Source organism: Scyliorhinus torazame, chromosome 15 (genome assembly GCF_047496885.1).
Source record: "Scyliorhinus torazame isolate Kashiwa2021f chromosome 15, sScyTor2.1, whole genome shotgun sequence".
Classification (NCBI taxonomy): Eukaryota; Metazoa; Chordata; class Chondrichthyes; order Carcharhiniformes; family Scyliorhinidae; genus Scyliorhinus; species Scyliorhinus torazame.
The window spans coordinates 204759755-204785699 of NC_092721.1; the positions used below are offsets into that span (position 1 = coordinate 204759755).

The 25945-nt window shown below is 45.8% G+C and overlaps 1 protein-coding gene across 1 annotated transcript in view; it reads right to left on the bottom strand.

The window, feature by feature from the left end:
• Positions 1 to 25945, bottom strand: part of inppl1a (inositol polyphosphate phosphatase-like 1a) — a 234805-nt gene that overhangs the window by 92008 nt on the left and 116852 nt on the right. Inside the window, exons 6-8 of the mRNA XM_072477475.1 lie at positions 15454 to 15544; positions 10893 to 10982; positions 3344 to 3457 (exon numbers count right to left, since the gene is read on the bottom strand). Coding sequence (XP_072333576.1) covers positions 3344 to 3457; positions 10893 to 10982; positions 15454 to 15544 — 295 coding nt within the window. The remainder of the gene's footprint in view (positions 1 to 3343; positions 3458 to 10892; positions 10983 to 15453; positions 15545 to 25945) is intronic.

Genomic DNA, 25945 nt, shown 5'->3' on the forward strand with positions numbered 1-25945 from the left:
GTGCAAGACTGAAGGAAAGCCACACTACCAGAGTTGCCATTTTTCAGTTGCAATGTATGCCCTCTGAGGCAGATGTAAAATAATAATATAATCTTTATTATTGTCACACGTAGGCTTACATTAACACTGCAATGAAGTTACTGTGAAAAGCCCCTAGTCGCCACACACCGGTGCCTGTTCGGGTACACTGGGGGAGAATCAGCATGTCCAATTCACCTAACAAGCACGTCTTTTGGGACTTGTGGGAGGAAACCGGAGCACCCGGAGGAAACCCACGCAGACACGGGGAGAACGTGCAGACTCCGCACAGACAGTGACCAAAGCCGGGAATTGAACCTGGGACCCTGGCGCTGTGAAGCAACAGTGCCAACCACTGCTCAGGCTGTTTAGCACAGGGCGAAATCACTGGCTTTGAAAGCAGACCAAGGCAGGCCAGCAGCACGGTTCAATTCCCGTACCAACCCCCCCGAACAGGCACCGGAATGTGGCGACTAGGGGCTTTTCACAGTAACTTCATTTGAAGCCTACTTGTGACAATAAGCGATTTTCATTCATTTTCATTTTCACAGTAACTTCATTGAAGCCTACTTGTGACAATAAGCAATTTTAATTTCATTCACTGTGTGGCCCACGGGCCACAGGTAACATTCGAAGCACTTTCGGGTTCCCCAAGGTCTTGACAGGCGCTATATAAATGCAAATCTTTTATTTATTTCCAGCTGAATGGGTTGCGTAGTCCCACTCACTGTTCACTAGCTAGTTTCAGGAGACTTGAGGCAAAAGATGTGAGCAACAGCAGGAATTCATGGCCATGAAGTTCACACTTACTCCCCCAACTCTCCAACCAGCAGCAAGCTACACACAAAGCTACCATTATTATTCTAAAAATACACAGAACTGGTGGAGAGCCCTGCCAGCTAACACCAATTTCAACAGCGTTAACACGCTGAAAATGAGTGTCATGATGAGTTGAGACAACTATTAACTATTTATGCATAAAGTAACATGGTCTTTAAACTTCAAAACCGATGAAGCAGCACATAATAAAAAAAATTTTGTACAATCTTAATCGAGGTGACGTCAATTTTAATCAGTTTGGTGTAACTAGTTTGGGTATCGGGTTTATTCTTGTTTAGAAGCAAAACCTCTTATAATAATAATCTTTATTAGTGTCACAAGTAGGCTTACATTAACACTGCAATGAAGTTACTGTGAAAAGCCCCTAGTCACCACATTCCGGCGCCTGTTTGGGTACACAGAGGGAGAATTCAGAATGTCCAAATTACCTAACAAGCACGTCTTTCGGGACCTGTGGGAGGAAACCGGTGCACCCGGTGGAAACCCACGCAGACTACGGGGAGAACGTGCAGACTCCGCACAGAGTGACCCAAGCCGGGAATCGAACCTGGGACCCTGGCACTGTGAAGCAACAGTGCTAACCCACTGTGCTACCGTGTTGCGATACACACTTCAAATTCATTAATTTAAGTAACTGAAATCAATCTGGTCTATTTGCCATGCTGCACACTGTTCCTTAGTCGAAGGTAATGACAACCACCTCCAGTTGGTTTGGAGGCAAATTCATCACCAGCTGCTATGTTAAGGCCTAACCTTAAACACCACCCATGTCTGAAAGCACTTTACAGCAAGGTGGCCATTCAGCCCATCGTGCTTTCCACAGCACCTTGAAAGCTGTCCAATTATCCCATTTCCTTGGTCTTCGCACTTGCCCATCGCCCTTGCACAATTCCCCCTTTCAATTACTTTGCCAATTCTTTGTTGAAACTGACAATTGAGAGGGCAGCATGATGGCACAGTGGTTAGCCCCTTAATTGGAAAAATGAATTGGACACTCTTATTTTATTTTAAAAAAAGAAACTGACAATTGAATCTGCTTCTATCATCCTTTCAGGCAGAGTTATCCAGATCATAACTTGCTAAAAAATATCTCATCTCCCCTCTAGTTGTTCACCAATTGCCTTCAACCAAATTTTTTTTTAAATTCATTTACGGGCTGTGGGCGTCGCTGGTTAGGCCAGCATTTATTGCCCATCCAGAATTGTCCTTTAGCAGGTGGTAGTGATCTGCCTCCTTGAACCGCTGCACTCAGAGGTGTAGATGCACCCACTGTGCTGTTAGAGAGGGAGCTCCAGGATTTTGACCCAGCAACAGTGAAGGAGCAGCGATATATTTCCAAGTCGGGGTGGTGAGTGACTTGGAGGGGAACCTCCAGGTGGTGGGGTTCCCAGGTATCTGCTGCTCTTGTCATTCTAGATGGTAGAGGTTGGAGCTTTGGAACCCACGTTTGGTATCTTCTGCCACTGGAAATAGTTTCTCCACATCCACTCGATCAAAAACCCTCATCACGTGGTAAACTCACTTAAATATTCCACTCGCCTTCCCTGCTCTTAAGGTGAGTTACTCTGGACTCTCCACGTAACTAAAATCATTCACCGTAGCCACTAACCTAGCAATAAAATGCTGGAAATACAGATGCTGCTCGACTTGCTGTGTGCCTGCAGCATTTTCTATTTAAATTTCAAATTCCAGCATCCGCAGTGTTTTAGTTTTGTGCTAATCTAGCAAATCTTCAGCAGGCAGAAATCATCCTTATGTTGACGGACAGAGGACGATGAATCTAGCATGCCTTCTCTTCATCCTCTCATAGTCTTTACATCTTTGAGTGCCCATAATTGGACACAGTACTCCAGCTTGGGCATAACCAACGCTTCAAAAAGGTCACCATCATTTCCCTTAACCCCACCCCCAATTCTACCTCCCCAAAAATATATCTTCGGGTAAATGTTCTCCAAGGCAGCCTTCAGGACGCGCAACAACGCAGAATCACCAAGCAGAAACGTATAGCCAAGTTCCGCACACATGAGTACGGCCTGAATCGGGACTTTGGATTCATGTTGCATTACATTCACCCCCCCACCATCTGGCCTGGGTTTGAGAAATCCTACCAACTGTCCTGGCTTGAGACAATTCACACCTCTTTAACCTGGGATTAACCTCTCTCTGGATCTGTAAAGACTTAATTACCTGCAAGACTCACATTCAAAGTATCGTCTTGCATCTTTGACTTTGTCTATATATATATGTTTCTGGAACCTACCTCTTCATTCACCTGAGGAAGGAGCAGTGCTCCGAAAGCTAGTGATTTGAAACAAACCTGTTGGACTTTAACCTGGTGTTGTAAGACTTCTTACTGTGTTCACCCCAGTCCAATGCCGGCATCTCCACATCAAAAATATATTAGTGGGGAGATGGGAAAACAGAATAGACTGTCCCCAGGGATGGAAGGCGCATCAATCTCCCAGTGAAGAAAGCAGGTCATTACCTCAAAAGCTTGCACTGGAATGCTCTTCGCCTTGCGAGGCACAGAGTGAGAGAACATTGAAGACTGCGACGTGAAGCTGGGGCAGGAGCTCATTTCCTGCAGTGCTTTCAATGCCTAAAGAAAAGAAAATTAGTGTAATGAGATTAACTTACGGTACATTTCTATTGAACACAAAGAATTGCAAGTAATCGACTGAGGCTCACAGTGCCAGGTACCACCAGACCTGGAGACCCAAGTTGGCAATGTAAACCAAGAGCCAAATGTGGGTTTTAAAAACTAGCAGGAAAGCCAGAGGGAAATAAAACAGCTCCTTGCCTCAGCATCCTAGAAAAGTGGTGTAGGATACAGTGCAACAAGGCCTGAACTCTGCACACCGAGGATACAGCAAGCAATAGAAACAGTGCCCAATGGTGAATGTCAAGTTCAGAAGGGACGAGTGAGCAAGAGTGAGCAATAACCAAAGTGTGAACAAATCAAGAAAGGATGAATGGGGTAAGCAAACAAAGAGGTGTAAACTGAACAAGATGAAAAAGTACACATTTTAGCTGTGAGGAGGATTGAAAAAACTGGGATTTTTCACCCTAGAGAGACGGAGGCTGAGGGGCGACCTGATAGAAGTTTATAAAATCATAGATAGGGTGAACAGTTGGAGGCTTTTTCCCAGGGCGGAAATGACAATTACAAGGAGGCACAAGTTCAAGGTAAGGGGGGATAGGTTGAGCGGAGATGTGTGGGGGAAGATTTATTTTTTTTACATAGAGGGTCGTGATGGCGTGGAATGCTCTGCCAAGTGAGGCGGTCGAGACAGATACATTAGAGACCTTTAAGACTTATCTGGGTAGACACATGAACAGACGGCGTATAGAAGGATACAGGCGGTTGGTCGAGATAGGACACGTGATCGGCTTAGGCTTGGAGGGCCGAAGGGCCTGTTCATGTGCTGTGCTGCTATTTTGTATAAAAGAATGAGAGCGCGCAAGAATTATTAGAAAACGGGACAAGATGGGGAACAAGTGAGAGAGAATGAACAAAAAATAAAGAGACAGAGAGAGGGGTAAAGACGACAAAAAAGGAAAAGGCTGCCCATCCAAAAAGCTTGCCCTTGTAGCCCTGCCAGAAGTGCCACAGCAGCCTCCTAGGGTGGAATCGCTGAATAATGCAACACAGGAGGCCATTTAAAACCCGAAACTTCAACTCAGTTTCTCTCTACATATGCTGGCTGACCTGCTGAGCTTTCCAGCATCTCTTGCTTTTATTTCCGATTTCAAGCACTCGCCATATTTTACTTTTGTGTTAGTTGTATAACCTCAGTGGCGGGAAAGCTAATAGTAACAATATTTCAGGACAAAGTTAATAGTCACTTGGGAAAACATTGGTTAATCAATGAAAGCCAGCATGGATTTGTTACAGCAAAATTGTGTTGAATTAACTTGGGAGTTTTTTGATGAGGTAACAGAAAGGATTGATGAGGGTAATGCTGTTGCTGTGCATGAACTTCCAAAAGGCATTCAATACAGTGCCGCACAACAGACTTGTCAACGTGGTTATAGCTTATGGAATAAAACAGGCAGAGCAACATGGATATGAATTGGCTAGTGACAGGAAACAGAGAGAAGTGGTGAACAGCTGTTTTTCGAGCTGGAGGGAGATTTTGTAGTAGTATTCCCCAGAGATCCCCCAGGGTAGCATAGTGGTTAGCACAATTGCTTCACAGCTCCAGGGTCCCAGGTTCGATTCCCGGCTTGGGTCACTGTCTGTGCGGAGTCTGCACGTTCTCCCCGTGTGTGCGTGGGTTTACTCCGGGTGCTCAGGTTTCCTCCCACAGTCCAACGATGTGCAGGTTAGGTGGATTGGCAATGCTAAATTTCCCTTAAGTGTCCAAAATTGCCCTTCGTGTTGGGTGGGGTTACTGGGTTATGGGGATAGGGTGGAGGTGTGGGCTTGGGTGGGGTGCTCTTTCAAAGAGCCGGTGCAGACTCGATGGGCCGAATGGCCTCCTTCTGCACTGTAAATTCTATGATTCTATGAGATCGATGCGAAGGCACCAGCTCTCCCCGATACATACCGAACCTTGTTGGACAGGGCACAATTTCAAAATTTTCAAAAGATATGAAACTTGAAAGCATTGTGACCCACGAGGAATGCAGTGGAGAACTCTAAAGGACATAGAACAAAGAAAGGTACAGCACAGGAACAGGCCCTTCGGCCCTCCAAGCCCGTGCCGACCATGCTGCCCAACTAAACTACAATCTTCTACACTTCCTGGGTCCGTATCCCTCTATTCCCATCCTATTCATGTATTTGTCAAGATGCCCCTTAAATGTCACTATCGTCCCTGCTTCCACCACCTCCTCCGGCACCGAGTTCCAGGCACCCACTACCCTCTGTGCAAAAAAAACTTGCCTCGTACATCTACTCTAAACCTTGCCCCTCGCACTTTAAACCTATGCCCCCTAGTAATAGCTTGGTGGAACAGGAGGACAAGCGGCAGATGAAATCAAAGGCATGAAAGTGTGAAATGATTCATTTTGGTTAGAAGGACACTGCGTGAGGGAATTTGTGTCTTTAAATGTAATTTTTTTTTTTTAAAAGGCAGATCCTAACTAAAATAGAAACTGAACTGAAAGGGGAAACAGACCATGTATACACAGAAAGGAAAATGACCCTCGCAGTTTTGAAGAAAACAAAAACAAACTGAGGTTTGGAAACCAAACCTCCTGAGTAACCTGGACCCTGGCTAGGATATTCGGGGACACTTGGTCCAAGGTGGGGAATAGCAGTTGATGAGGCAAAACGGAGGATGACAGAATCCAGTTCCAGAAGCTGAGCTAAGAAGCGGGCGGTACGGTAGCACAGTGGTTAGCACCACTGCCTCACCTGGAGGAAGCCCACACAGACACGGGGAGAATGTGCAGACTCCGCACAGTGACCCAAGCCGGGAATCGAACCTGGGACTCTGGCGCTGTGAAGCAACAAGTGCTAACCACTGTGCTACCGTGCCGCCCGGTATCAGTCATCCTTACCCGGTGTGGCCTACATGTGACTCCAGAACCACACCAATATGGCTGATTCTTAAATGCCCTCTGAAATGCCTTACAAACTACTCAGTTGAAGGGTAATTAGGGATGGACAATAAATGCTGGCCCAGCCACATCCCCTCAATGAATACAAAATAATTCAGTTTATATTCAACCACAATTTTCTTATTAATTCAAGTTGAAGTTAATTCTAGATGTTAAAGAGTACAGAATAGATGATATTTACTGTTTGCTCTGTTGACTCTTGTATAGTATTTTTTTCTGTTTTAAACCATGGAATCGTGTGGCTTTATTCTTTTAGTAAAGAACTAGGATTTAAAGTTTTGCCAATTTTCAAAAAAGTTCCTGGTATCTAATAGTCATTTGGTAATATAGAACTTGGGAGTGTTGCTGGAAAAAGAGAGACATGTCAAAGCTTTTTGCTTTGCACTCATCAGGACACTTCACAAGGATACCAGTATAAGGGGACAACAACAATTTATACCATGAGAAGAGAATGCTGACTGGTTATACGGGGTACTGAGGCAGAGGGACCTGGGTGCATACGTGTATAAATCATTGAAAGCTGCAAGACAGGTTGAGGGCGTCATCAACAGGGTCAGAGTAAAATAGCAACAAAGTTAAATCTATATAAAGTGCTATTTTAAAGTTAAATCTGTGTAGAGCTCTGGTTTCGCCTCAACTGAAGCATTGTGTCCATCGCTGGGCAGAATGTCAAGGAATTAGAGAGGGTACAGAAAAAATGGATGAGAATAGTTCCAGGGGTGAATGATAGTGGAGAAGCTGGGACTGTCTTCCTTGGAGAAGGGCAGGCTGAGAGGAGAATTGATACAGGTATTAAAAGCCATGAGGGATATGGACAGACTGGATAGGGAGAAACTAGTCTCAATCGAGAACAAGGCTGCACAGATTCAAGGAAATAGAAACAATGGTGACACGAAGAAAAACGATTTCACACTGAGATGGAGGCAGGGTCACTTAAAAACAAAACTGGATCATTGTCTGAAAAGAAAAGAAAAGAATTGCAGAGCTACATGGATAAAGCAGGGGAGCACCAGTGGGTGAACCGCTCCTCCACACAGTCAGTATGGACAAGGCAGGCTAAATGGCCTGCTTCTTATTCTATAACCTTCTCTGGGCTAACAACCCAGTTTCTCGAGTCACTCCATATAACTGAGGGCCCTCGTTCCTGGTACCATTCTAGTAAATCTTTGAACTCGCTCCAAAGCCTCGACAATCTCCCTGGAGTATGCTTAAAGTTCATGCCTTGAGCAGAGGAGGAATCTGAAGCGAGTCTTTTCCTTAACACAGGTTTATTCATAAAACCAGTGCACGGGCACAGACTCTGCTTTTCCTCCCCCAACGTTGGTATAAACCAGTTCTTATATACTTAAGATTAATTCTCTAATCTTTCCCCAATTAGTAACAACTGCACTCACATACAAACTAAAGCTCGCACTTCACTGTAACAGGATTCCAACATTAACAATGGTGACCAGAATAGAACTCCATAATCCAGCTGGAGCCTAACCAGTGTTGAATAAAGGGTGAGCATAATTCCCTGCTTTTGTACTCGATGCCTCTATTTATGAAGCTAAAGATCCTGTGTGCCTTTTCTTTTTTTAATCGTCTCAACTTGTCTTGCCACTTTTGAAAAGGCTGGTCTACATCGGCTTCTGTTGCAGCAACCTCTTTCAAAATCAGCTGGTTTAGTTTGTATTGTCTATCCTTATTTTTCCTCCCAGATTTGTCTGCTTTTTTTCACCCTGCATTACATTTTATCCACGCGAGTCTGACTAGTCTATCCCTTCTGAAACCTGTAACTGTCTCATTTGTCTGAACCACACTTCAAAATGTTGTTAATTGCAAATGTTGAAGTTCCTCAATACTGATCCCCGGGGGACACCACTGCCTATTCCCCCAATTCTAAAAACTGTTCACTGCTTTCTGCTCCTTATTCAATTATATATCCACGCATTCACTGCCCGTTCACTTCCATTGGCTTCAATTGTGTAGTTTATTATATGGTACTTTGTCAAATGCCTTCTGAAAGCCAACACATTCATCCACACTACCCTCCCCAACATTTTACTTCAACAATTACTTTCTCAAAAAGAACACAAACTGGTTGAAAACAAAACAAAAAGCAAAATACTGCAGATGCTGGCGATCTGGAACAGAAACAGAAGGTGCTCGAAAGACTCGGCAGGTCTGACAACCTCCGTGGATGGAGAAACATAGTTAATGGTTCCAGCCAAATAGGACTCTTCTTTGGAAGAGTCGTCGTATTGGAGTCGAAATGTTAACTCTGGGTTCTCTCTCCAGGCCTGCTGCGTTTTTCCAGCAGCTTTGTTTTCATTCGGTCAAACGCAATTTGTCTCAAACTAATCCATGCTGGCTTTCATTTATTATTCCCAAATTTTTCCAACTGTGAACTCATTTTCTCCCAAATTAATCACAGAATGATAGAGCACAGGAAACAACCATTCGGCCCTCATGCCAGCGCCGGCTCTTTGAAAGAGTTGCCCAATTTTAATTTTTATAGCTAGAGTTATTGCTCTTTGAGGAAATGGGCAAGACGATAGGAAAGGATACAGTTTTGTTGTTAACGCTATTGTACTAATGGTCCTGGGAACCCAAAGATCACCACCACCAAGGAGAATTTGTATTCAGTTGAAACAAAATCAGGAAAAGTGACTGTGAAGCTATCGGGCTGTCATTAAAATCCAACTAGTTCATCAATGCCCTTTAGGGAAGGAAATCTGTTGTCTTACTTGATCTGGGCCGAGAAACAACTCCAGTCCCACCATGTGCCTGACCCTCAACTTGCTCCCTGAATTGACCCAGCAACGTAAGAGAAGGTTCAACATCACCTCCTTAGAGGCAACTCAGGCAATAAATGCAGGTCTGGCAAGGATCAACTTAAAATTAATTAACTATTAATACATTACGATAAACAGGAGTGATTGCCTGCCATTACATCCAATGTTATTCCTCCATCCAAACCTCATGAAGCTTGGCTCTGGCTTTCTCTCTTTCCCCTCAAACACTTGTACGTTTCTGCTCCATGGAAACCTGGTGTCCAGTTTCTCCACCTTTGGGGTAATTGATCTAAAATCGATGGGTTTATCCCCTTCCCCTTATTTGCACGGAATTGCTACGTTAACAGTGCTCCGGTCCTCTGGCACCAGCCCCACTGGATCCAGCACATTCCCTGTCACTGGGTCAAAACGCTGGAATATCCTTCCTAACAGCAGTGCAGGTATACCTACACCAGAGGCACTGCAGCGGTTCGAGGAGGCAGCCCACCAGCTTCTCAAGGGCAATTGGGCAGACAAAGATGCTGACCTAGCCACTGAAGCCCCCATTCTGTGAAAGAGCCTGTGCAATTTCCATCTTTACTGCCCTCAGCAACCAAGGACCCATCCCATTCGGACCACATTACCTGTCAAGTTTTGAAAATTCTTTCCTGGGATGTGGATGTTGCCTTGTTGCCCGTTCCCAATTGCCCTTGAACTGAGTGGCTCGCTTGGCCATTTCAGGGGGGTTGTCAAGAGTCAACCACATTGCCATGGGTCTGAAGTCACGTGTTGGCCAGACCGGGCAAACACAGCAGATTTCCCTCATTAGTGAACCAGATTTTACAACTGGGTTTTTACAACAACCGATGGTAGCCGCAATGGTCACCTTACTAAGGCTATCTTCATGTTCCAGATTTATTAATGTTCCCAGAAACATGCAGGAACATGACCATCACGCCACAATCTCCCTGCGAACAATCTGTTAAGTGCCTCCCCGTTACTGATTTTACCCTACGCAATTTCTCTACTACCTCTTCCTTTACAGGGACAATGATATTGCATTTAAGTGAAAACAGATGTAAAATACTTCTCTGGTCCCTCAACCGTGGCCTCACCCTTCACAATTTCTTTTTAGGATCTCCGTTTTAGCCCCTAGTCAGCCTTACCCCTCCTTTGTGAACCATTTTACAATTTATGGTCAAGGTCACTTCATCACAGGAGTCGGCTATTTGACCCATTAAGTTTATGCTGGTTCTGTGTAGAGCAACCTAGTCAGTTTAATTGCCCCGCTGTGTCTGTTTATACGCGATATAGGGAGCAGAATTCAGATTATCAAATACAGTGGGGGGGAAACGCTTTCAGGCTGATCAATGCCCACTATCCTCTAAACAGACATCCTCATGCACTATCTTCATCAACCATCAGCAGAGCCTCCTGCAGGAAGACTGACTTGTGTTATTTCTAGCTTCCTCTGCGAAGATCAAAAACAACATTGAGATCTTTATTTGTGCCGATGAACAAGATAATACAACCGAGTGTGTAATCATCATACCCAGCCAGTGAGAGCTCATGATTCGGGGAGAAGGCAGAGTGCCTGAGAGGCAAGGGTGTTTGTGCTCTCCACAACACAGCAGGCACGCAATGTGAGCCTTCTTGGGTTGCACTCACAGGCACCATTCATTACATGGCAGAAAGTCCTCAGTCTCTCACCTTCCTCTCCATGGACGACAGGAGGTCCTTCAGGACGGACAGCTTCACAACCAGGTTCTCCAGTTCCTGATCACCACCTTGACTGCTGGCCTGCAAAACAACCACCACCCGGATCAATCCGATAAATACACCGCCCCGAACCCATCTGATCAATTCACATCCGGATCAATCATACATAAACTGCCCGGATCCCGGATAAATCCAGTACCCACACCGCCCAGATCAATCCAATAAAATTTCAACATTTCTAAACGTTCCTATAGGCAGGGAAGTTGATCTTGGAGAAATTTTCTTAGTTTTGTCAATTCTGGAACTCTTGCGCATTCCTGATTTGAATCCACCATGAGTGGCTGTGCAGTCAGCTGCCTGGGCCATAAGAATGGGAATTCCCTTCCTAAACCTCCCCCACTTCACTTTCGGCCACTAGGACACTCCTGAAAACCCCTCTGACCGAGCCTTTGGTCACCAGTTCTAATAATACGTTAATATTTTGTCAACACCTTTCAACATATTAATATACGGGCATATATGTCATACAAGGTCATGTACGTCTAATGGGGATTCATCTCAAGTTCCCCACTCCTGTATTTCTGTACCAAATTAGAGCAGAACTCCATAATTTAAAAAAAATATTTCTGGAAGGGGATAGCTTGGGGGCAGAGTTTCTCGATTTTGCCCCACGGATTCCCAGTAGTAATAAATGAGAAAGTGGGTTTGCATGTCTGTGCATAACCTAGGCTGACACTCCCAATGCAGAACTGAGGGACGTGCCGCACTGTCGGAGGCACCATCTTTCAGATCAGATATTAAATAGATACTCAGCTTGCCAACTTCCCGAATGGTAAAAGATCCCATGGCCAAAATGAAGGAAAATAGAGTTATTCATGGTATCCTGGGTCATTATGTACCCCAACAAAAGTCACTAAAACAGATTATCTCAGTTGCTCCCTTGAATTGCCCTGCAGAAAAGAAGTGCCGCAGCTTCCAAATTCCAGCACTGACCGCACTTCCAAAGTATTTCACTGGTTGCAAAGCGTTTTGAGATGTGCAGAGATTGGGAAGACGCTGGACAACTGTAATAACCTTTCTTTACAAGGGTCTAACATGTACTGTTTTCACTTGGCCCAGGGAAAAATAATCCTGCCTCTCTGGTAGCTGTAGAAGGGAAACAGCATCTGGTGGGCACCGGCCACAGCCACAAAACTGTCCCTAATTAGGGGGCTATTAGCAATCTTGATTATAGAAACCACAAAAACGGTTTCCATGAGGAACAGAACAATATTATAGCGGCTCAATAGGTGTGTGCTCCTGTGAGAAAATTTCATAGCTAAGCACTGCTTCCATATACATGTTTTACCTGTCCTGGGAGTGTTTGATGGGGACAGTGTCGAGGGAGTTTTACTCTGTATCTAACCCCATGCTGTACCTGTCCTGGGAGTGTTTGATGGGGACTGTGTAGAGGGAGCTTTACTCTGTATCTCACCATGTGCTGTACCTGTCCTGGGAGTGTTTGATGGGGACAGTGTAGAGGGAGTTTTACTCTGTATCTAACCCTGTGCTGTACCTGTCCTGGGAGTGTTTGATGGGGACAGTGTCGAGGGAGTTTTACTCTGTATCTAACCCCATGCTGTACCTGTCCTGGGAGTGTTTGATGGGGACAGTGTAGAGGGAGTTTTACTCTGTATCTAACCCTGTGCTGTACCTGTCCTGGGAGTGTTTGATGGGGACAGTGTAGAGGGAGTTTTACTCTGTATCTAACCCCGTGCTGTACCTGTCCTGGGACTGTTTGATGGGGACAGTGTAGAGGGAGTTTTACTCTGCATCTAACCCGTGCTGTACCTGTCCTGGGAGTGTTTGATGGGGACAGTGTGGAAGGAGCTTTACTCTGCATCTAACCCCGTGCTGTACCTGTCCTGGGAGTGTTTGATGGGGACAGTGTGGAAGGAGCTTTACTGGGCAGCATAGTGGTTAGCACAATTGCTTCACAGCTCCAGGGTCCCAGGTTCGATTCCCGGCTTGGGTCACTGTCTGTGCGGAGTCTGCACGTTCTCCCAGTGTCTGCGTGGATTTCCTCCGGGTGCTCCAGTTTCCTCCCACAGTCCAAAGATGTGCAGGTTAGGTGGACTGGCCATGCTAAATTGCCCTTAGTGTCCAAAATTGCCCTCAGTGTTGGGTGGGGTTACTGGGTCATGGGGATAGGGTGGAGATGTGGGCCTGGGTAGGGTGCTCTTTCTAAGACTCGATGGGCCGAATGGCCTCCTTCTGTACTGTAAATTCTATGATTACTCTGTACCTAATCCCCGAATAAATGAATGTGGAATTTTAAAGTAGTGGTGTTATCAGATCAGGAACCCAAGAAGCAATAGGCAAAAAAGATTTGGTCCAGTATCAGAAGAAGACCAATAGGCAGATTCTGGGTGTCTCAAGGAATTAAAGGAGAGATCGGGAAAGTGAAGATCTGCCATGATTATACTGAATGGGCCGTGTGGCCTACTCATAAGAAAATAAGAACTAGGAGCAGGGGTAGGCCATCTGGCCCCTCGAGCCTGCTCCACCATTCAATGAGATCATGGCTGATCTTTTGTGGACTCAGCGCCACTTTCCGGCCCGAACACCGAACCCTTAATCCCGTCATTCTTGAAAAAAACTATCTATCTTTATCTTAAAAACATTTAATGAAGGAACCTCAACTGCTTCACTGGGCAAGGAATTCCATAGATTCACAACCCTTTGGGTGAAGAAGTTCCTCCTAAACTCAGTCCTAAATCTACTTCTCCTTATTTTGAGGCTATGCCCCCTAGTTCTGCTTTTACCCGTCAGTGGAAACACCCTGCCTGCATCTATCCTATCTATTCCCTTCATACTTTTATATGTTTCTATAAGATCCCCCCATATCCTTCTAAATTCCAACGAGTACAGTCCCAGTCTACTCAACCTCTCCTCGTAATCCAACCCCTTCAGCTCTGGGATTAACCTAGTGAATCTCCTCTGCACACCCTCCAGCGCCAATTGTCCTTTCTCAGGTAAGGAGACCAAAACTGATCACAATACTCCAGGTGTGGCCTCACTAACACCTTATACATTGCAGCATAACCTCCCTAGTCTTAAACTCCATCCCTCGAACAATGAAAGACAAAATTCCATTTGCCTTCTTAATCACCTGTTGCACCTGAAAACCAACTTTTTGCAACTCATGCACTAGCACACCCAGGTCTCTGCACAGCAGCTGTTTTAATATTTTCTCATTTAAATAATAATCCCTTTTGCTGTTATTCCTACCAAAATGGATAACCTCACATTTGTCAACATTGTATTCCATCTGCCAGATCCTAGCCCATTCACTTAACCTATCCAAATCCCTCTGCAGACTTCCAGTATCCTCTGCACTTTTTGCTTTACCACTCATCTTAAGTGTCGTCTGCAAACTTGGACACATTGCCCTTGGTCCCCAACTCCAAATCATCTATGTAAATTGTGAACAATTGTGGGCCCAACACTGATCCCTGAGGGACACCACTAGCTACTGATTGCCAACCAGAGAAACACCCATTAATCCCCACTCTTTGCTTTCTATTAAGTAACCCATTCTCTATCCATGCTACCACTTTACCCTTAATGCCATGCATCTTTATCTTATGCAGCAACCTTTTGTGTGGCACCTTGTCAAAGGCTTTCTGGAAATCCAGATATACCACATCCATTGGCTCCCCGTTATCTACCGCACTGGTAATGTCCTCAAAAAATTCCACTAAATTAGTTAGGCACGACCTGCCCTTTATGAACCCATGCTACGTCTGCCCAATGGGACAATTTCCATCCAGATGCCTCGCTATTTCTTCCTTGATGATAGATACCAGCATCTTCCCTACTACCGAAGTTAAGCTCACTGGCCTATAATTACCCGCTTTCTGCCTACCTCCTTTTTTAAACAGTGGTGTCACGTTTGCTCATTTCCAATCCACCAGGGCCACTCCAGAGTCTAGTGAATTTTGGTAAATTATCACTAGTGCATTTGCAATTTCCCTAGCCATCTCTTTTAGCACTCTGGGATGCATTCCATCAGGTCCAGGAGACTTGTCTACCTTTAGCCCCATTAGCTTGCCCATCACTACCTCCTCAGTGATAACAATCATCTCAAGGTCTTCACCTGTCATAGACTCCTGTCTTTTCTTATGTTTTCATGAAGGGATGTAAGACAGAGATGAGGAGAATCTCCGAGAGCCATTAGCCTGGGGAATTCTGTTCCCCGAAAAGCAGCGGAAGCTGGGACTTTGAATTTACTCAAAACTGAGCCAGATAGATTTATGATCAAAAAGGGAGAAGGGGAGCAGGAAAGAATGTGGTGATTTGGTCACAATCAAATCAGGCATGACCTTATTAAAACGTGCAGCAGGCTCAAGGAGCCAAGCCGCCTACTCCTGCTCCTAATTCTGGTGTCTGTTGGGAGGTTCAATCATGCTGATCGCGCTAACAGGGTGTGAAATAACAAGGTAGGAAACAAGACAAGAATCACAGGTTTAAGATTAGAGCATACGCATGTTAAAACAGAAAGTGTCAGTACCTGCTGGATAAGCCGTGTCAGCAATGGGGAGCTCTGCTGGTCAAATATCTTTGATAATATTTCCAGGCCAGCCAGGACTTTATCAACCTCACTGCAGGGAGAAAGACATCTTGTATAAAGAATAGGCAGGTTAGGCAGAACATTTAGCCGCGATCACCAAGTAATATTTAACGGATAAAAGCAAATTACTGCAGATGCTGGAATCTGAAACCAAAAAAGAAAATGCTGGAAAATCTCAGCAGGTCTGGCAGCATCTGTAGGGGGAGAAAAGAGCTACGATTCGAGTCCTTGATGTGGAGATGCCTGCGTTGGACTCGGGTGAGCACAATAAGAAGTCTTACAACACCAGGTTAATCAGGTGATTCACCTGAGGAAGGAGCAGTGCTCCGAAAGCTAGTGATTTGAAACAAACCTGTTGGACTTTAACCTGGTGTTGTAAGACTTCTTACTGTTTCGAGTCCAGATGAACCTTTGTCAAAGCCTTATTAAATGGATGTAGTGGTGTCATGATTACATTGCTGGACTAGGGTGCAAATTATAACATGGTGGTCGAATCCAGCTTCAAAAATTGTCCCTCCCAATGGCTTTTTCATGCCTGGTTTAGCACAGGGCTAAATCGCTGGCTTTTAAAGCAGACCAAGGCAGGCCAGCAGCACGGTTCAATTCCCAGACCAGCCTCCCCGAACAGGTGCCGGAATGTGGCGACTAGGGGCTTTTCACAGTAACATCATTCGCAGCCTACTTGTGACAATATGCGATTTATTTCATTTCAATTTATTATCAAACCTTTTGTTAATCACTTTAAATCTGTCCCCACTGGTTGTTGACCCATCATCCAATCAGAACAGTCTTCTCCACTGATTTTGTCGAGACCCCACTTGATTTTGCACACTGTCAAATCTGCTCTCAAGAAAATAAATACGCACAGCATGTGATGTCAGTGCTAGAGATCCCATGTCAGTATTAAATCCTTGTAGGCAAGTTATAACTGAGTCCAATATCAAGGGAAAACAATCTCTTCAATTTGCTTTAATCGCTAACCACCTTGGGTGTAATCGCCTCTACGCTGCACCAAACATGCACATAAGTGACAAATGCTTTGCTAAGAAAAAAATCTGTTCTATTCATAAGGGTGATTTTTCGCTTCTCATTTCCCTTCTGATCATCAAACCTTTGAATTTGTTGCACTTCTAAAACCAGGCTCAACATAAACTACAGGAAGAGCGGGTAAACCATCCCAGGTGTGGAAGGGGTGTGCAGCTTTGCAGGTAGGCCATTGGAAACATAAGAAATAGGAGCAAGAGTAAGTTATTCAGCACTTCAAACCCACTCTGCCATTCTAGTGGCCGACCTTCTACTTCAACACCATTTTCCCGCACTAACCCCATTATTTAATACGTAGGAATCAATCAGTCTTGAACATACTCAACGACCAGGCCTTCACAGCCCTCTGGGGCAGAGGGGGCCTGTGATCACCAAATCTTCTGATGGATAATTTTGGTGCTGAGAACATAGCACATTACAGCGCAGTACAGGCCCTTCAGCCCTCGATGTTGCGCCGACCTGTGAAACCACTCTAAAGCCCATTTACACTATTCCCTTATCGTCCATATGTCTATCCAATGACCATTTGAATGCCCTTAGTGTTGGCGAGTCCACTACGGTTGCAGGCAGGGCATTCTACGCCCTTACTACTCTGAGTAAAGAACCTACCTCTGACGTCTGTCTTATATCTATCTCCCCTCAATTTAAAGTTATGTCTCCTCGTGCTAGACATCACCATCCGAGGAAAAAGGCTCTCACTGTCCACCCTATCCAATCCTCTGATCATCTTGTATGCCTCAATTAAGTCACCTCTTAACCTTCTTCTCTCTAACGAAAACAGCCTCAAGTCCCTCAGCCTTTCCTCATAAGATCGTCCCTCCATACCAGGCAACATTCTGGTAAATCTCCTCTGCACCCTTTCCAATGCTTCCACATCCTTCCTATAATGCGGCGACCAGAATTGCACGCAATACTCCAAATGCGGCCGCACCACAGTTTTGTACAGCTGCAACATGACCTCATAGCTCCGAAACTCAATCCCTCTACCAATAAAAGCTAACACACCATATGCCTTCTTAACAACCCTCTCAACCTGGGTGGCAACTTTCAAGGATCTATGTACATGGACACCGAGATCTCTCTGATCATCCACACTGCCAAGAATCTTACCATTAGCCCAGTACTCTGTCTTCCTGTTATTCCTTCCAAAATGAATCACCTCACACCTTTCTGCATTAAACTCCATTTGCCACCTCTCAGCCCAGCGCTGCAGCTTATCTATGTCTCTCTGTAACTTGTAACATCCTTCCGCACTGTCCACAACTCCACCGACTTTAGTGTCATCTGCAAATTTACTCACCCATCCTTCTACGCCCTCCTCCAGGTCATTTATAAAAATGACAAACAGCAGTGGCCCCAAAACAGATTCTTGTGGTACACCACTAGTAACTGGACTCTAGTCTGAACATTTCCCATCAACCACCACCCTTTGTCTTCTTCCAGCTAGCCAATTTCTGATCCAAACTGCTAAATCACGCTGAATCCCATGCCTCCGTATTTTCTGCAGTAGCCTACCGTGGGGAACCTTATCAAACGTTTTACTGAAATCCATATACACCACATCAACTGCTTTACCCTCATCCACCTGTTTGGTCACCTTATCAAAGAACTCAATAAGGTTTGTGAGGCATGACCTACCCTTCACAAAACAGTGTTGACTATCTCTAATCAAATTCATATTCCCATGCATGCCACACGTTAACTATTTATTTAAATTCCACCCCTCATTTGAATTTCAACAACCAGCCAAGAGATGCCCACCATGCTGCTCACCCAGTTAAAATGAGGGTACTGGGAATCATGGGGCCGGTTTCGCTGAAACAGATCTCTTATGTTGGGACCATTTGTTCACATATTCAAAATTTTAATTTGTATATATGATTTTTTGCTGGGAACCCTGCAATTTATACATTTTACTGTTCATTTTAAAAACTGTTAATAGCTACACTAACAACCAATAATCAGTCAAACTTATAACGTGGCTCACTTACATTGGGTGCAACATATATTCAAATGCAAGGACCCTTTCTCTGCAAACAAAAGGAACATGTTCAAGCCTCGTGCCTTTTTTGAATGGCCCGGGAGCTTGGGAATTCTATCGTTCCCGTTGTTTCGGCAATGCCTCTGTCAGAGTCAATTTGCCAACCAATCCACACACTTTTATTACTTCCACTATAAATTGTTATGATTTGAAATTTGGCATTCTTGTGTTTGTGCAGGTGACTGCAAGATGAAAAGTTTTAGCAACGCGTCTCTCTTTCCAGAAATAATCAAAAATGCTTTTCTTCAATAATATGGTTGCTCTCGGCATAGAATGGAACTGGTCAAGTGGTTTCTAAGGACATTCCTTGAGCATTTCCAAATAAGCTGGATAAAAACCAAACGTATTAGAACATAGAAAAATACAGCACAGAACAGGCCCTTCGGCCCACGATGTTGTGCCGAACCTTTGTCCTAGATTAATCATAGATTATCATTGAATTTACAGTGCAGAAGGAGGCCATTCGGCCCATTGAGTCTGCACCGGCTCTTGGAAAGAGCACCCTACCCAAAGTCAACACCTGAAATGAAATGAAATGAAAATCGCTTATTGTCACAAGTAGGCTTCAAATGAAGTTACTGTGAAAAGCCCCTAGTCGCCACATTCCGGCGCCTGTTCGGGGAGGCTGTTACGGGAATCGAACCGTGCTGCTGGCCTGCCTTGGTCTGCTTTCAAAGCCAGCGATTTAGCCCTGTGCTAAACAGCCCCACCTCCAGCTAAACACCTCCACCCGACACTAAGGGTAATTTATCATGGCCAATCCACCTAACCTGCACATCTTTGGACTGTGGGAGGAAACCGGAGCACCCGGAGGAAACCCACGCAGACACGGGGAGGATTTGCAGACTCCGCACAGACAGTGACCCAAGCCGGAATCGAACCTGGGACCCTGGAGCTGTGAAGCAATTGTGCTATCCACAATGCTACCGTGCTGCCCTTATTCTTTGCAAATTTCAATTCCAGGGTCCCTCCACATGTTTTTTCTGATGTGTTCGAAGAGATGATTTACTACTCCATTTCAAGAAGCAGATTGCAGACATCTCGATCAGGAACTGGCTTTCCTCGTAGAAGTGTCCGAGTTTTACAGCACAGAAAGAGGCCATTCAGCCCATCGTGATCCCAGTATCCGAACCAGAATGTCCAATTCACCTAACAGCACGTCTTTCGGACTTGTGGAAGGAAACCGGAGTACCCGGAGGAAACCCACGCAGACAGTGGAAACCGTACAGACTACACACAGACAGTGACCCAAGCCAGGAATTATACCCGGGCCCTTGGCGCTGTGAAGCAACAGTGCTAACCACTGTGCGACTGATATCAGAGGGTTGGACGAGGTTATGGAGTTGGGGAGGGGGAGGGCAAGTCATGGATGGTGGGCGCAGTGAGGGCGGGGAGGAATTTGATAAACAGGATGAAAATTTGAAAACAGATCTTGCTCAGCTGCAAATAGTTCCCATGGGGATAGATGGCGTTGGTGGCTAGGAAATGGAGTTTGGAACACGAACTAGAATCCCAAAATGTAACTGGGGGAAATTTCTGCTCATCCAGTTCCTAGTCTGAGAAGCTGAGTGACCATGTAGGGACAGCAGGAGGATTGAAAGAGGTAGAATTGGGTGTGTTAACCTACACGTGAAAACTGATACTGTTTTCAGATGATGGTGAGAAGATGAGAGATAGGAGGCGCGATTCTCCTAGCCCCGGCCGGGCCAGAGAATTGCCGCAACCACGCCACGCCGCCCCGACGCGCGATTCTCCGAGGTGCAGAGAATCGGCGCCATTTGCGCCGGCACGTTTTGCCAGGCCGTCGATTCTCCGGCCTGGATGGGCCGCCACGGGGAAACGGCAGAGTCCCGCTGGCGCCGTACACCCCTGGTCGCTGCCGGCGGGAACTCTGCGTGAAGGGTCGGGGGGGGGGGGGGGGGGGCGGCCTGTGGTGCGGGTGAAAGCACTCCTTCACCAGGGAGGGGGGCACCAATGGGGTCTGGCCCGCAATCGGGGCCCACCGATTGGCGGGCCGGCTTCTCCCCCCGCCAGGCCTACTTTGTTGCGCGACCGGCTCCAGAACCCTCACGCTATGTTGCGTCGGGGCCGGAGCATTCCGTGAGTCTACCGCGCATGTGTCGGTTGGCGTTTCACCACTGTGCATGTGCGGGTTGGCGCCGCCCCCAGCCCGCGCCAGGATATAAGGCTGGAGCGGCGTGAACCGCTCCAGCGCTGTGCTGGCCCCATGGGGGCCAGAATCCCTGCCCGTGCCCGTTTTGCGCTGTCATGAAACGCGACGGCGTTCACGGCGGCGCGGAGACTTAGTCCCGCGATCGGTGAATCACGCCCAGGAGATCCGTAAAAGCCTGTTAGCTGATCCCACGGTGCCACAAGGAGAAAAGTCAGCCTTGGATCCCACCACATCCCCCACCCCATCCCATCCTGACCCCCGCAGGGAACAAATGTTGCCAAATCCACCATTGGAACCAGAAAATAGCGAATTGGAAGCAGCATTCCTGTGTCAGGTGGAACCCATCATGGGAGTGTCCCTTTAAGAAAGGTTTTTGTCTCATCACATGGCTTCAATGATGCCATTGTGTGGGTGGAGCTGGGCTGTGGCTGTGTGAGCTGATTTTTGGTTTCGCTTTCACATTTGGCTGCTGTGGGCTCAGACAGAGAACAGAAGTGGTTTGGCCTGTCTCTTTATTTTCATTTTAAATATCTGTTCCAGTAAAAAAAACATTGATTATAGGTACCCGCTTAAAAGATATAGTTTGCTTTCCGGAAGGGTTTAAACCTGATGAGACGGGGGCAGAATCTCAGCAAAAGCTAGTCCTATTGAAGTGAGAATGCAGACTGCTGGGCCACGCCCTTGAAAAGGGGTTTTTGTTTTTGAATTGGAACAGTGGAGGGAGAATTCATTAAGTGTTATACGTGGATTACTGTAGCTGTGGGGTATTGTTGTCCGCAATTGATAAAAATTCTTGCTGTCTGTTTATATAAATACTAACGAAGTTCTTGGAATAAAGCTTATTTTGATTGAAGTGGCAAGGAAAATTCACCTCAACTGCTCTTTTGCTCATTCTAGCCAAATTCAACAAAAGGTTATAGGTCAGGTGAACGCTATAATACACCTTGGAGTTTTTAAACCCTGGCCCATGACAAACCGCACACCTCAGTAATAATCACATCTTCAAATGACCGGGGTACAAATCCCAATTGGTCACGTTGTGAAACTGAATTGAATAAATCAGGTGATTAAAGGACCAGCTGCCAGATTGCCATAAATACTGAAACGATTCACTCCAGCCCTGCAGGAAGGGGAACTCATTACCCCCTACCTGTCCTGGTCTACTGGTGGTCTATTCTGCCGCTGACTCTTTAGCCCTCACGGCAGTTAGGGATGGGTCATAAAATATAGCTACTAATAAATCCAACAGGAATTTCAGAGACACTTAGTTATTAAAGACTGGGTGGAATGTGGGACTTGCTACCATACAGGTTGTAATTGCGGCAAAAGCAGAGGTGAATTTCAGAGAATGGTAACAGCACAGGAGACCATTCAGCCAGTACATTTCTCACCAAGAGTCTTTGCTCAATAGTCCTGCAATTATTTTTCCTCTGCAGATTATCCAGTTCTCAATTGAAAGCCACAATTGAAACTGTTTCCACCACACTCTCAGAGAAGTGTATTCCCATTCCTGCTTAGAACTAGTTTTCATGCCGGCATTGCTTCTTTTGTCAATCACCTTAAATTGGTGTTTCTTGGTTACCGATCCTTCCACCAATGGAAATAGTTTCTCCTCCATCTACTCTATCCGGACCCTTCATGATTTTGAACACCTCCATCAAATCTCCTCTTAAATTTCCCTTCTCCAAAGAAAACTGTTGGGTGGGGTTACTGGGTTATGGGGATAGGGTGGAGGTGTGCGGCTGGGTTGGGTGCTCTTTCAGAGAGCCAGTGCAGACTCGATGGGCCGAATGGCCTCCTTCTGCACTGTAAATCCTATGATAATAATGTCTCAACTTCCTCAATCTATTCTCATAACTGAAACTGCTCATCCCTTGAACCATACTTATGAAGCTTCTGAGCACCCTCTCTAATATCTTCACATGCTTCCTGAGGTGTGATGCACAGAACTGCACACAATACTCCAGTCGAGGTTGAACCATTGTTCTATACACATTAATCATAGCCGTCTTAGGGCAGCACGGTGGCACGGTGGGTTAGCACTGCTGCCTCACGACGCCGAGGTCCCAGGTTCGATCCCGGCTCTGGGTCACTGTCCGCGTGGAGTTTGCACATTCTCCCCATGTTTGCGGGAGTTTCGCCCCCACAACCCAAAGATGTGCAGGTTTGGTGGATTGGCCATGCTAATTGCCCCTTAATTGGAAAAAATGAATTGGGTGCTCTTAAATTTTTTTTATTTTTTTTATAAATCAGCTGTCTTGACTTTTCATTCTTATTGATGAAGTCCAAAATGCAATCTTCTTTATTCAGCAGACTCTTAACCTGCCTTGCCACATTCAATGATTTATGCCCATGGACTCCCAGGTCCCTCTGCTCTTGCTCCCTTTTATTTTGTCTCGTGTTCTTCACTTCACAAATCACATTTTATGGGAAAGGAAACCTAGATATACACACGGGAGCAAGAAATAGGAGATGCTGATAGGTCGAGATGAAAAGGGCGATAGGAGGTTTGGCATAGATCAGGTGGACCAAATGGCCTGTTTGCATGTTGCAGCTTCTATATATACTGGACTTTCTGAGCCCGTTGGAAAATAAATGTGGGGGAGGGAAGGGGGAGTAGTGGGGGAAATTGAAGGTAGCTTGTGTAAAGAGGATGTTGGACAGAGGGCATGATACCAGCTCGCAGTTCCGCCCGAGCCAAGAATCACAAGGACTGTGAGAGGTGTTTGGTTTGTATGAAGCACGGCTGTGTGTTGGTATTCCTCGTGACCTGCCTGCAGCTGCAACAACACATGAATCATTTCCTCTCCTCGGACTGCGGCTGAAACCAGGAAACACTGGGCCTTTTCTCCTCACCTCACCCCAGCAGTTTTAAGGCTTCACACAGCAGACAAATGTGGAGCAGCAAAGGGAAAAACTGCCTCCTCCACCAAGAGTCTTGGGAAGCAAATCCATCCATCACATGCCACTTTTCTTCTCTGAAGTTAGCTCTTGATGTGGAGCGACCAAGCAGCATGGCAACATCTATCCCCTCCCCACCACATTCCTCCCTCCTCTTCAAAAATGGAATGTTAAACCAAGACTTCATCTGCCGTGTTTCTGCTCTGGCCACCCAACCTCAGGAAAGGTATCTTCGCCTTGGAGAAAATACAGTAAAAATTCACGAGAATGATACTGGGCCTACAAGGGTTAAATTAAGTTTGTAGTAACTAGGCTTGTACTCCGGTGAATGTAGACGCTTAAGGGGTGATCTAACACAGGTGTTTAAGGGCATCATAGTGATCATCTTATTGGGCGAGCACTCCAGAGGCCTGGACTGTTGATTCAGAGACTTGAGTTCAAATCCCACCAGTAAATCCATCAATTAAATCTGCATTTTTTTTTAAAAAGCCAGCACCAGTAATGGCGACTAATGAGTCTACCAGGTTATCATGAAATCCATCTTGCTCACTCCAGGCGTCTCCAAAGTCATGTCAATGCGGTTGACTCTGAAATGTTCCAGCAAACACCCCAGAGTGACTGCAAGATCTCAAGAATCCAGCTCACCACCACCTTCACGAAGGATGGCAATAAATACTGTCCTTACCATTGAAGTCCTCATGCCGAGAAACAATTGAAAATAGATTCATGCTGTTGTTGGGATAAATAGAGAGAATCTCTCTTCTGATGGGAGGAGACGGGGCTGGTTTAGCACAGTGGGCTAAACAGCTGGCTTGTAATGCAGAACAAGGCCAGCAGCGTGGGTTCAATTCCCGTACCGGCCTCCCCGAACAGGCGCCGGAATGTGGTGACTAGGGGCTTTTCACAGCCTACTTGAGACAATAAGCGATGATTATTATTACAGAACAAGCAGTAATGAAAATTGTGAACACTTCTCTTCCCCCCCCACGTCAGGAAAACTGCTGAGTCTGGAGGCCATTTGAACATTTCAACACCGCCAACATCATTCAACTTTTGTTTGGTAAAGCTATTATTTGGGCGGCACAGTGTCACAGTGCCACTGTTGCTTCACTGCGCCAGGGACCCGAGTTCAATTCCTGGCTTGGGTCACTGTCTTTGCGGAGTCTGCACGTTCTCCCTGTGGCTGTGTGGGTTTCCTCCGGGTGCTCCGGTTTCCGTCCACAAGTCCCAAAAGACGTGCTTGCTCGGTGAATTGGACATTCTGAATTCTCCTTCCATGTACCCGAACAGGCGCCAGAGTGTGGCGACTCGGGGAATTTCACAGTAACTTCATTGCTGTGTTAATGTAAGCGTGCTTGTGACACTCAAAGATTATTACGGACAGGAGAGGGTTTAGATTCAACAGCACCAATCTCCTCCCTCGCTCGTCCAGAAACAAAAGTGTTTTTCTTTGCTTCCCTTTTTTTACAAGTGGTGGCGTATTTCCAAACCCCCCAGTTGTGGTGTTCCAATTTTCTATTTGAAACCCCACAGCAAATAAGGGTTTGGTTATTTGCAGAATGAGTTGCAACATTGCCTCCTTTGCATTCAGACAGTAAAAGAGGGACAGAGAAAAGCACAATTTACAGTGCAGAGACCACAGAGAAAACAAATATTGTTTCATGTGAATTTCAGAGTCCAAAATCAAATCCAATGATGTACTCCTTCACGGAGGTCAGTGAGCTACAAACCGAGCCTGGATCATTCACTTTTCCGATGATGTTAACTTCACACGATAAGATGAATCAGTTTTGTAGGCAATGGTAGAGATGTCTTGGTAGAAGCAGTGTAGATGCAGTTAGGTATTCAACCTGGGCCGAGCTCCTGTTCTGCGAGGCTGCTTGTAGGATGGTAAACAGCAGACTGACTTTGTAGCTCCGCAAGCTAAGGGTCCACGTCACATGACTCCCACCCCTCCGATCTGGCTTTAACCAGGGATGTGTGCCCCTCGTCTGGGTCCCAGAGATGGTTAAATGGCTCGGCCATTAAGAATCGAAAGGAAGGTCACAGGTTCCTTTGTCCTGCCAGACAATTAGATTCTGGTTGGCCTACCTGGGTTAGGAAATGCAGACAGCTTTTTACAGCTCTCTTTGAATCCGTTCTGTGCAACCCACAGGGAAGGTGTCGTTCGCATCTTGAGAATAACGAGGTGCAAGCTTCTTCGATGCCGCCACACATAGCTCCTTTTGTTTGAGGGTCAAAGACCCTCCACCATTTTAAAAGGTCTTTGTCCA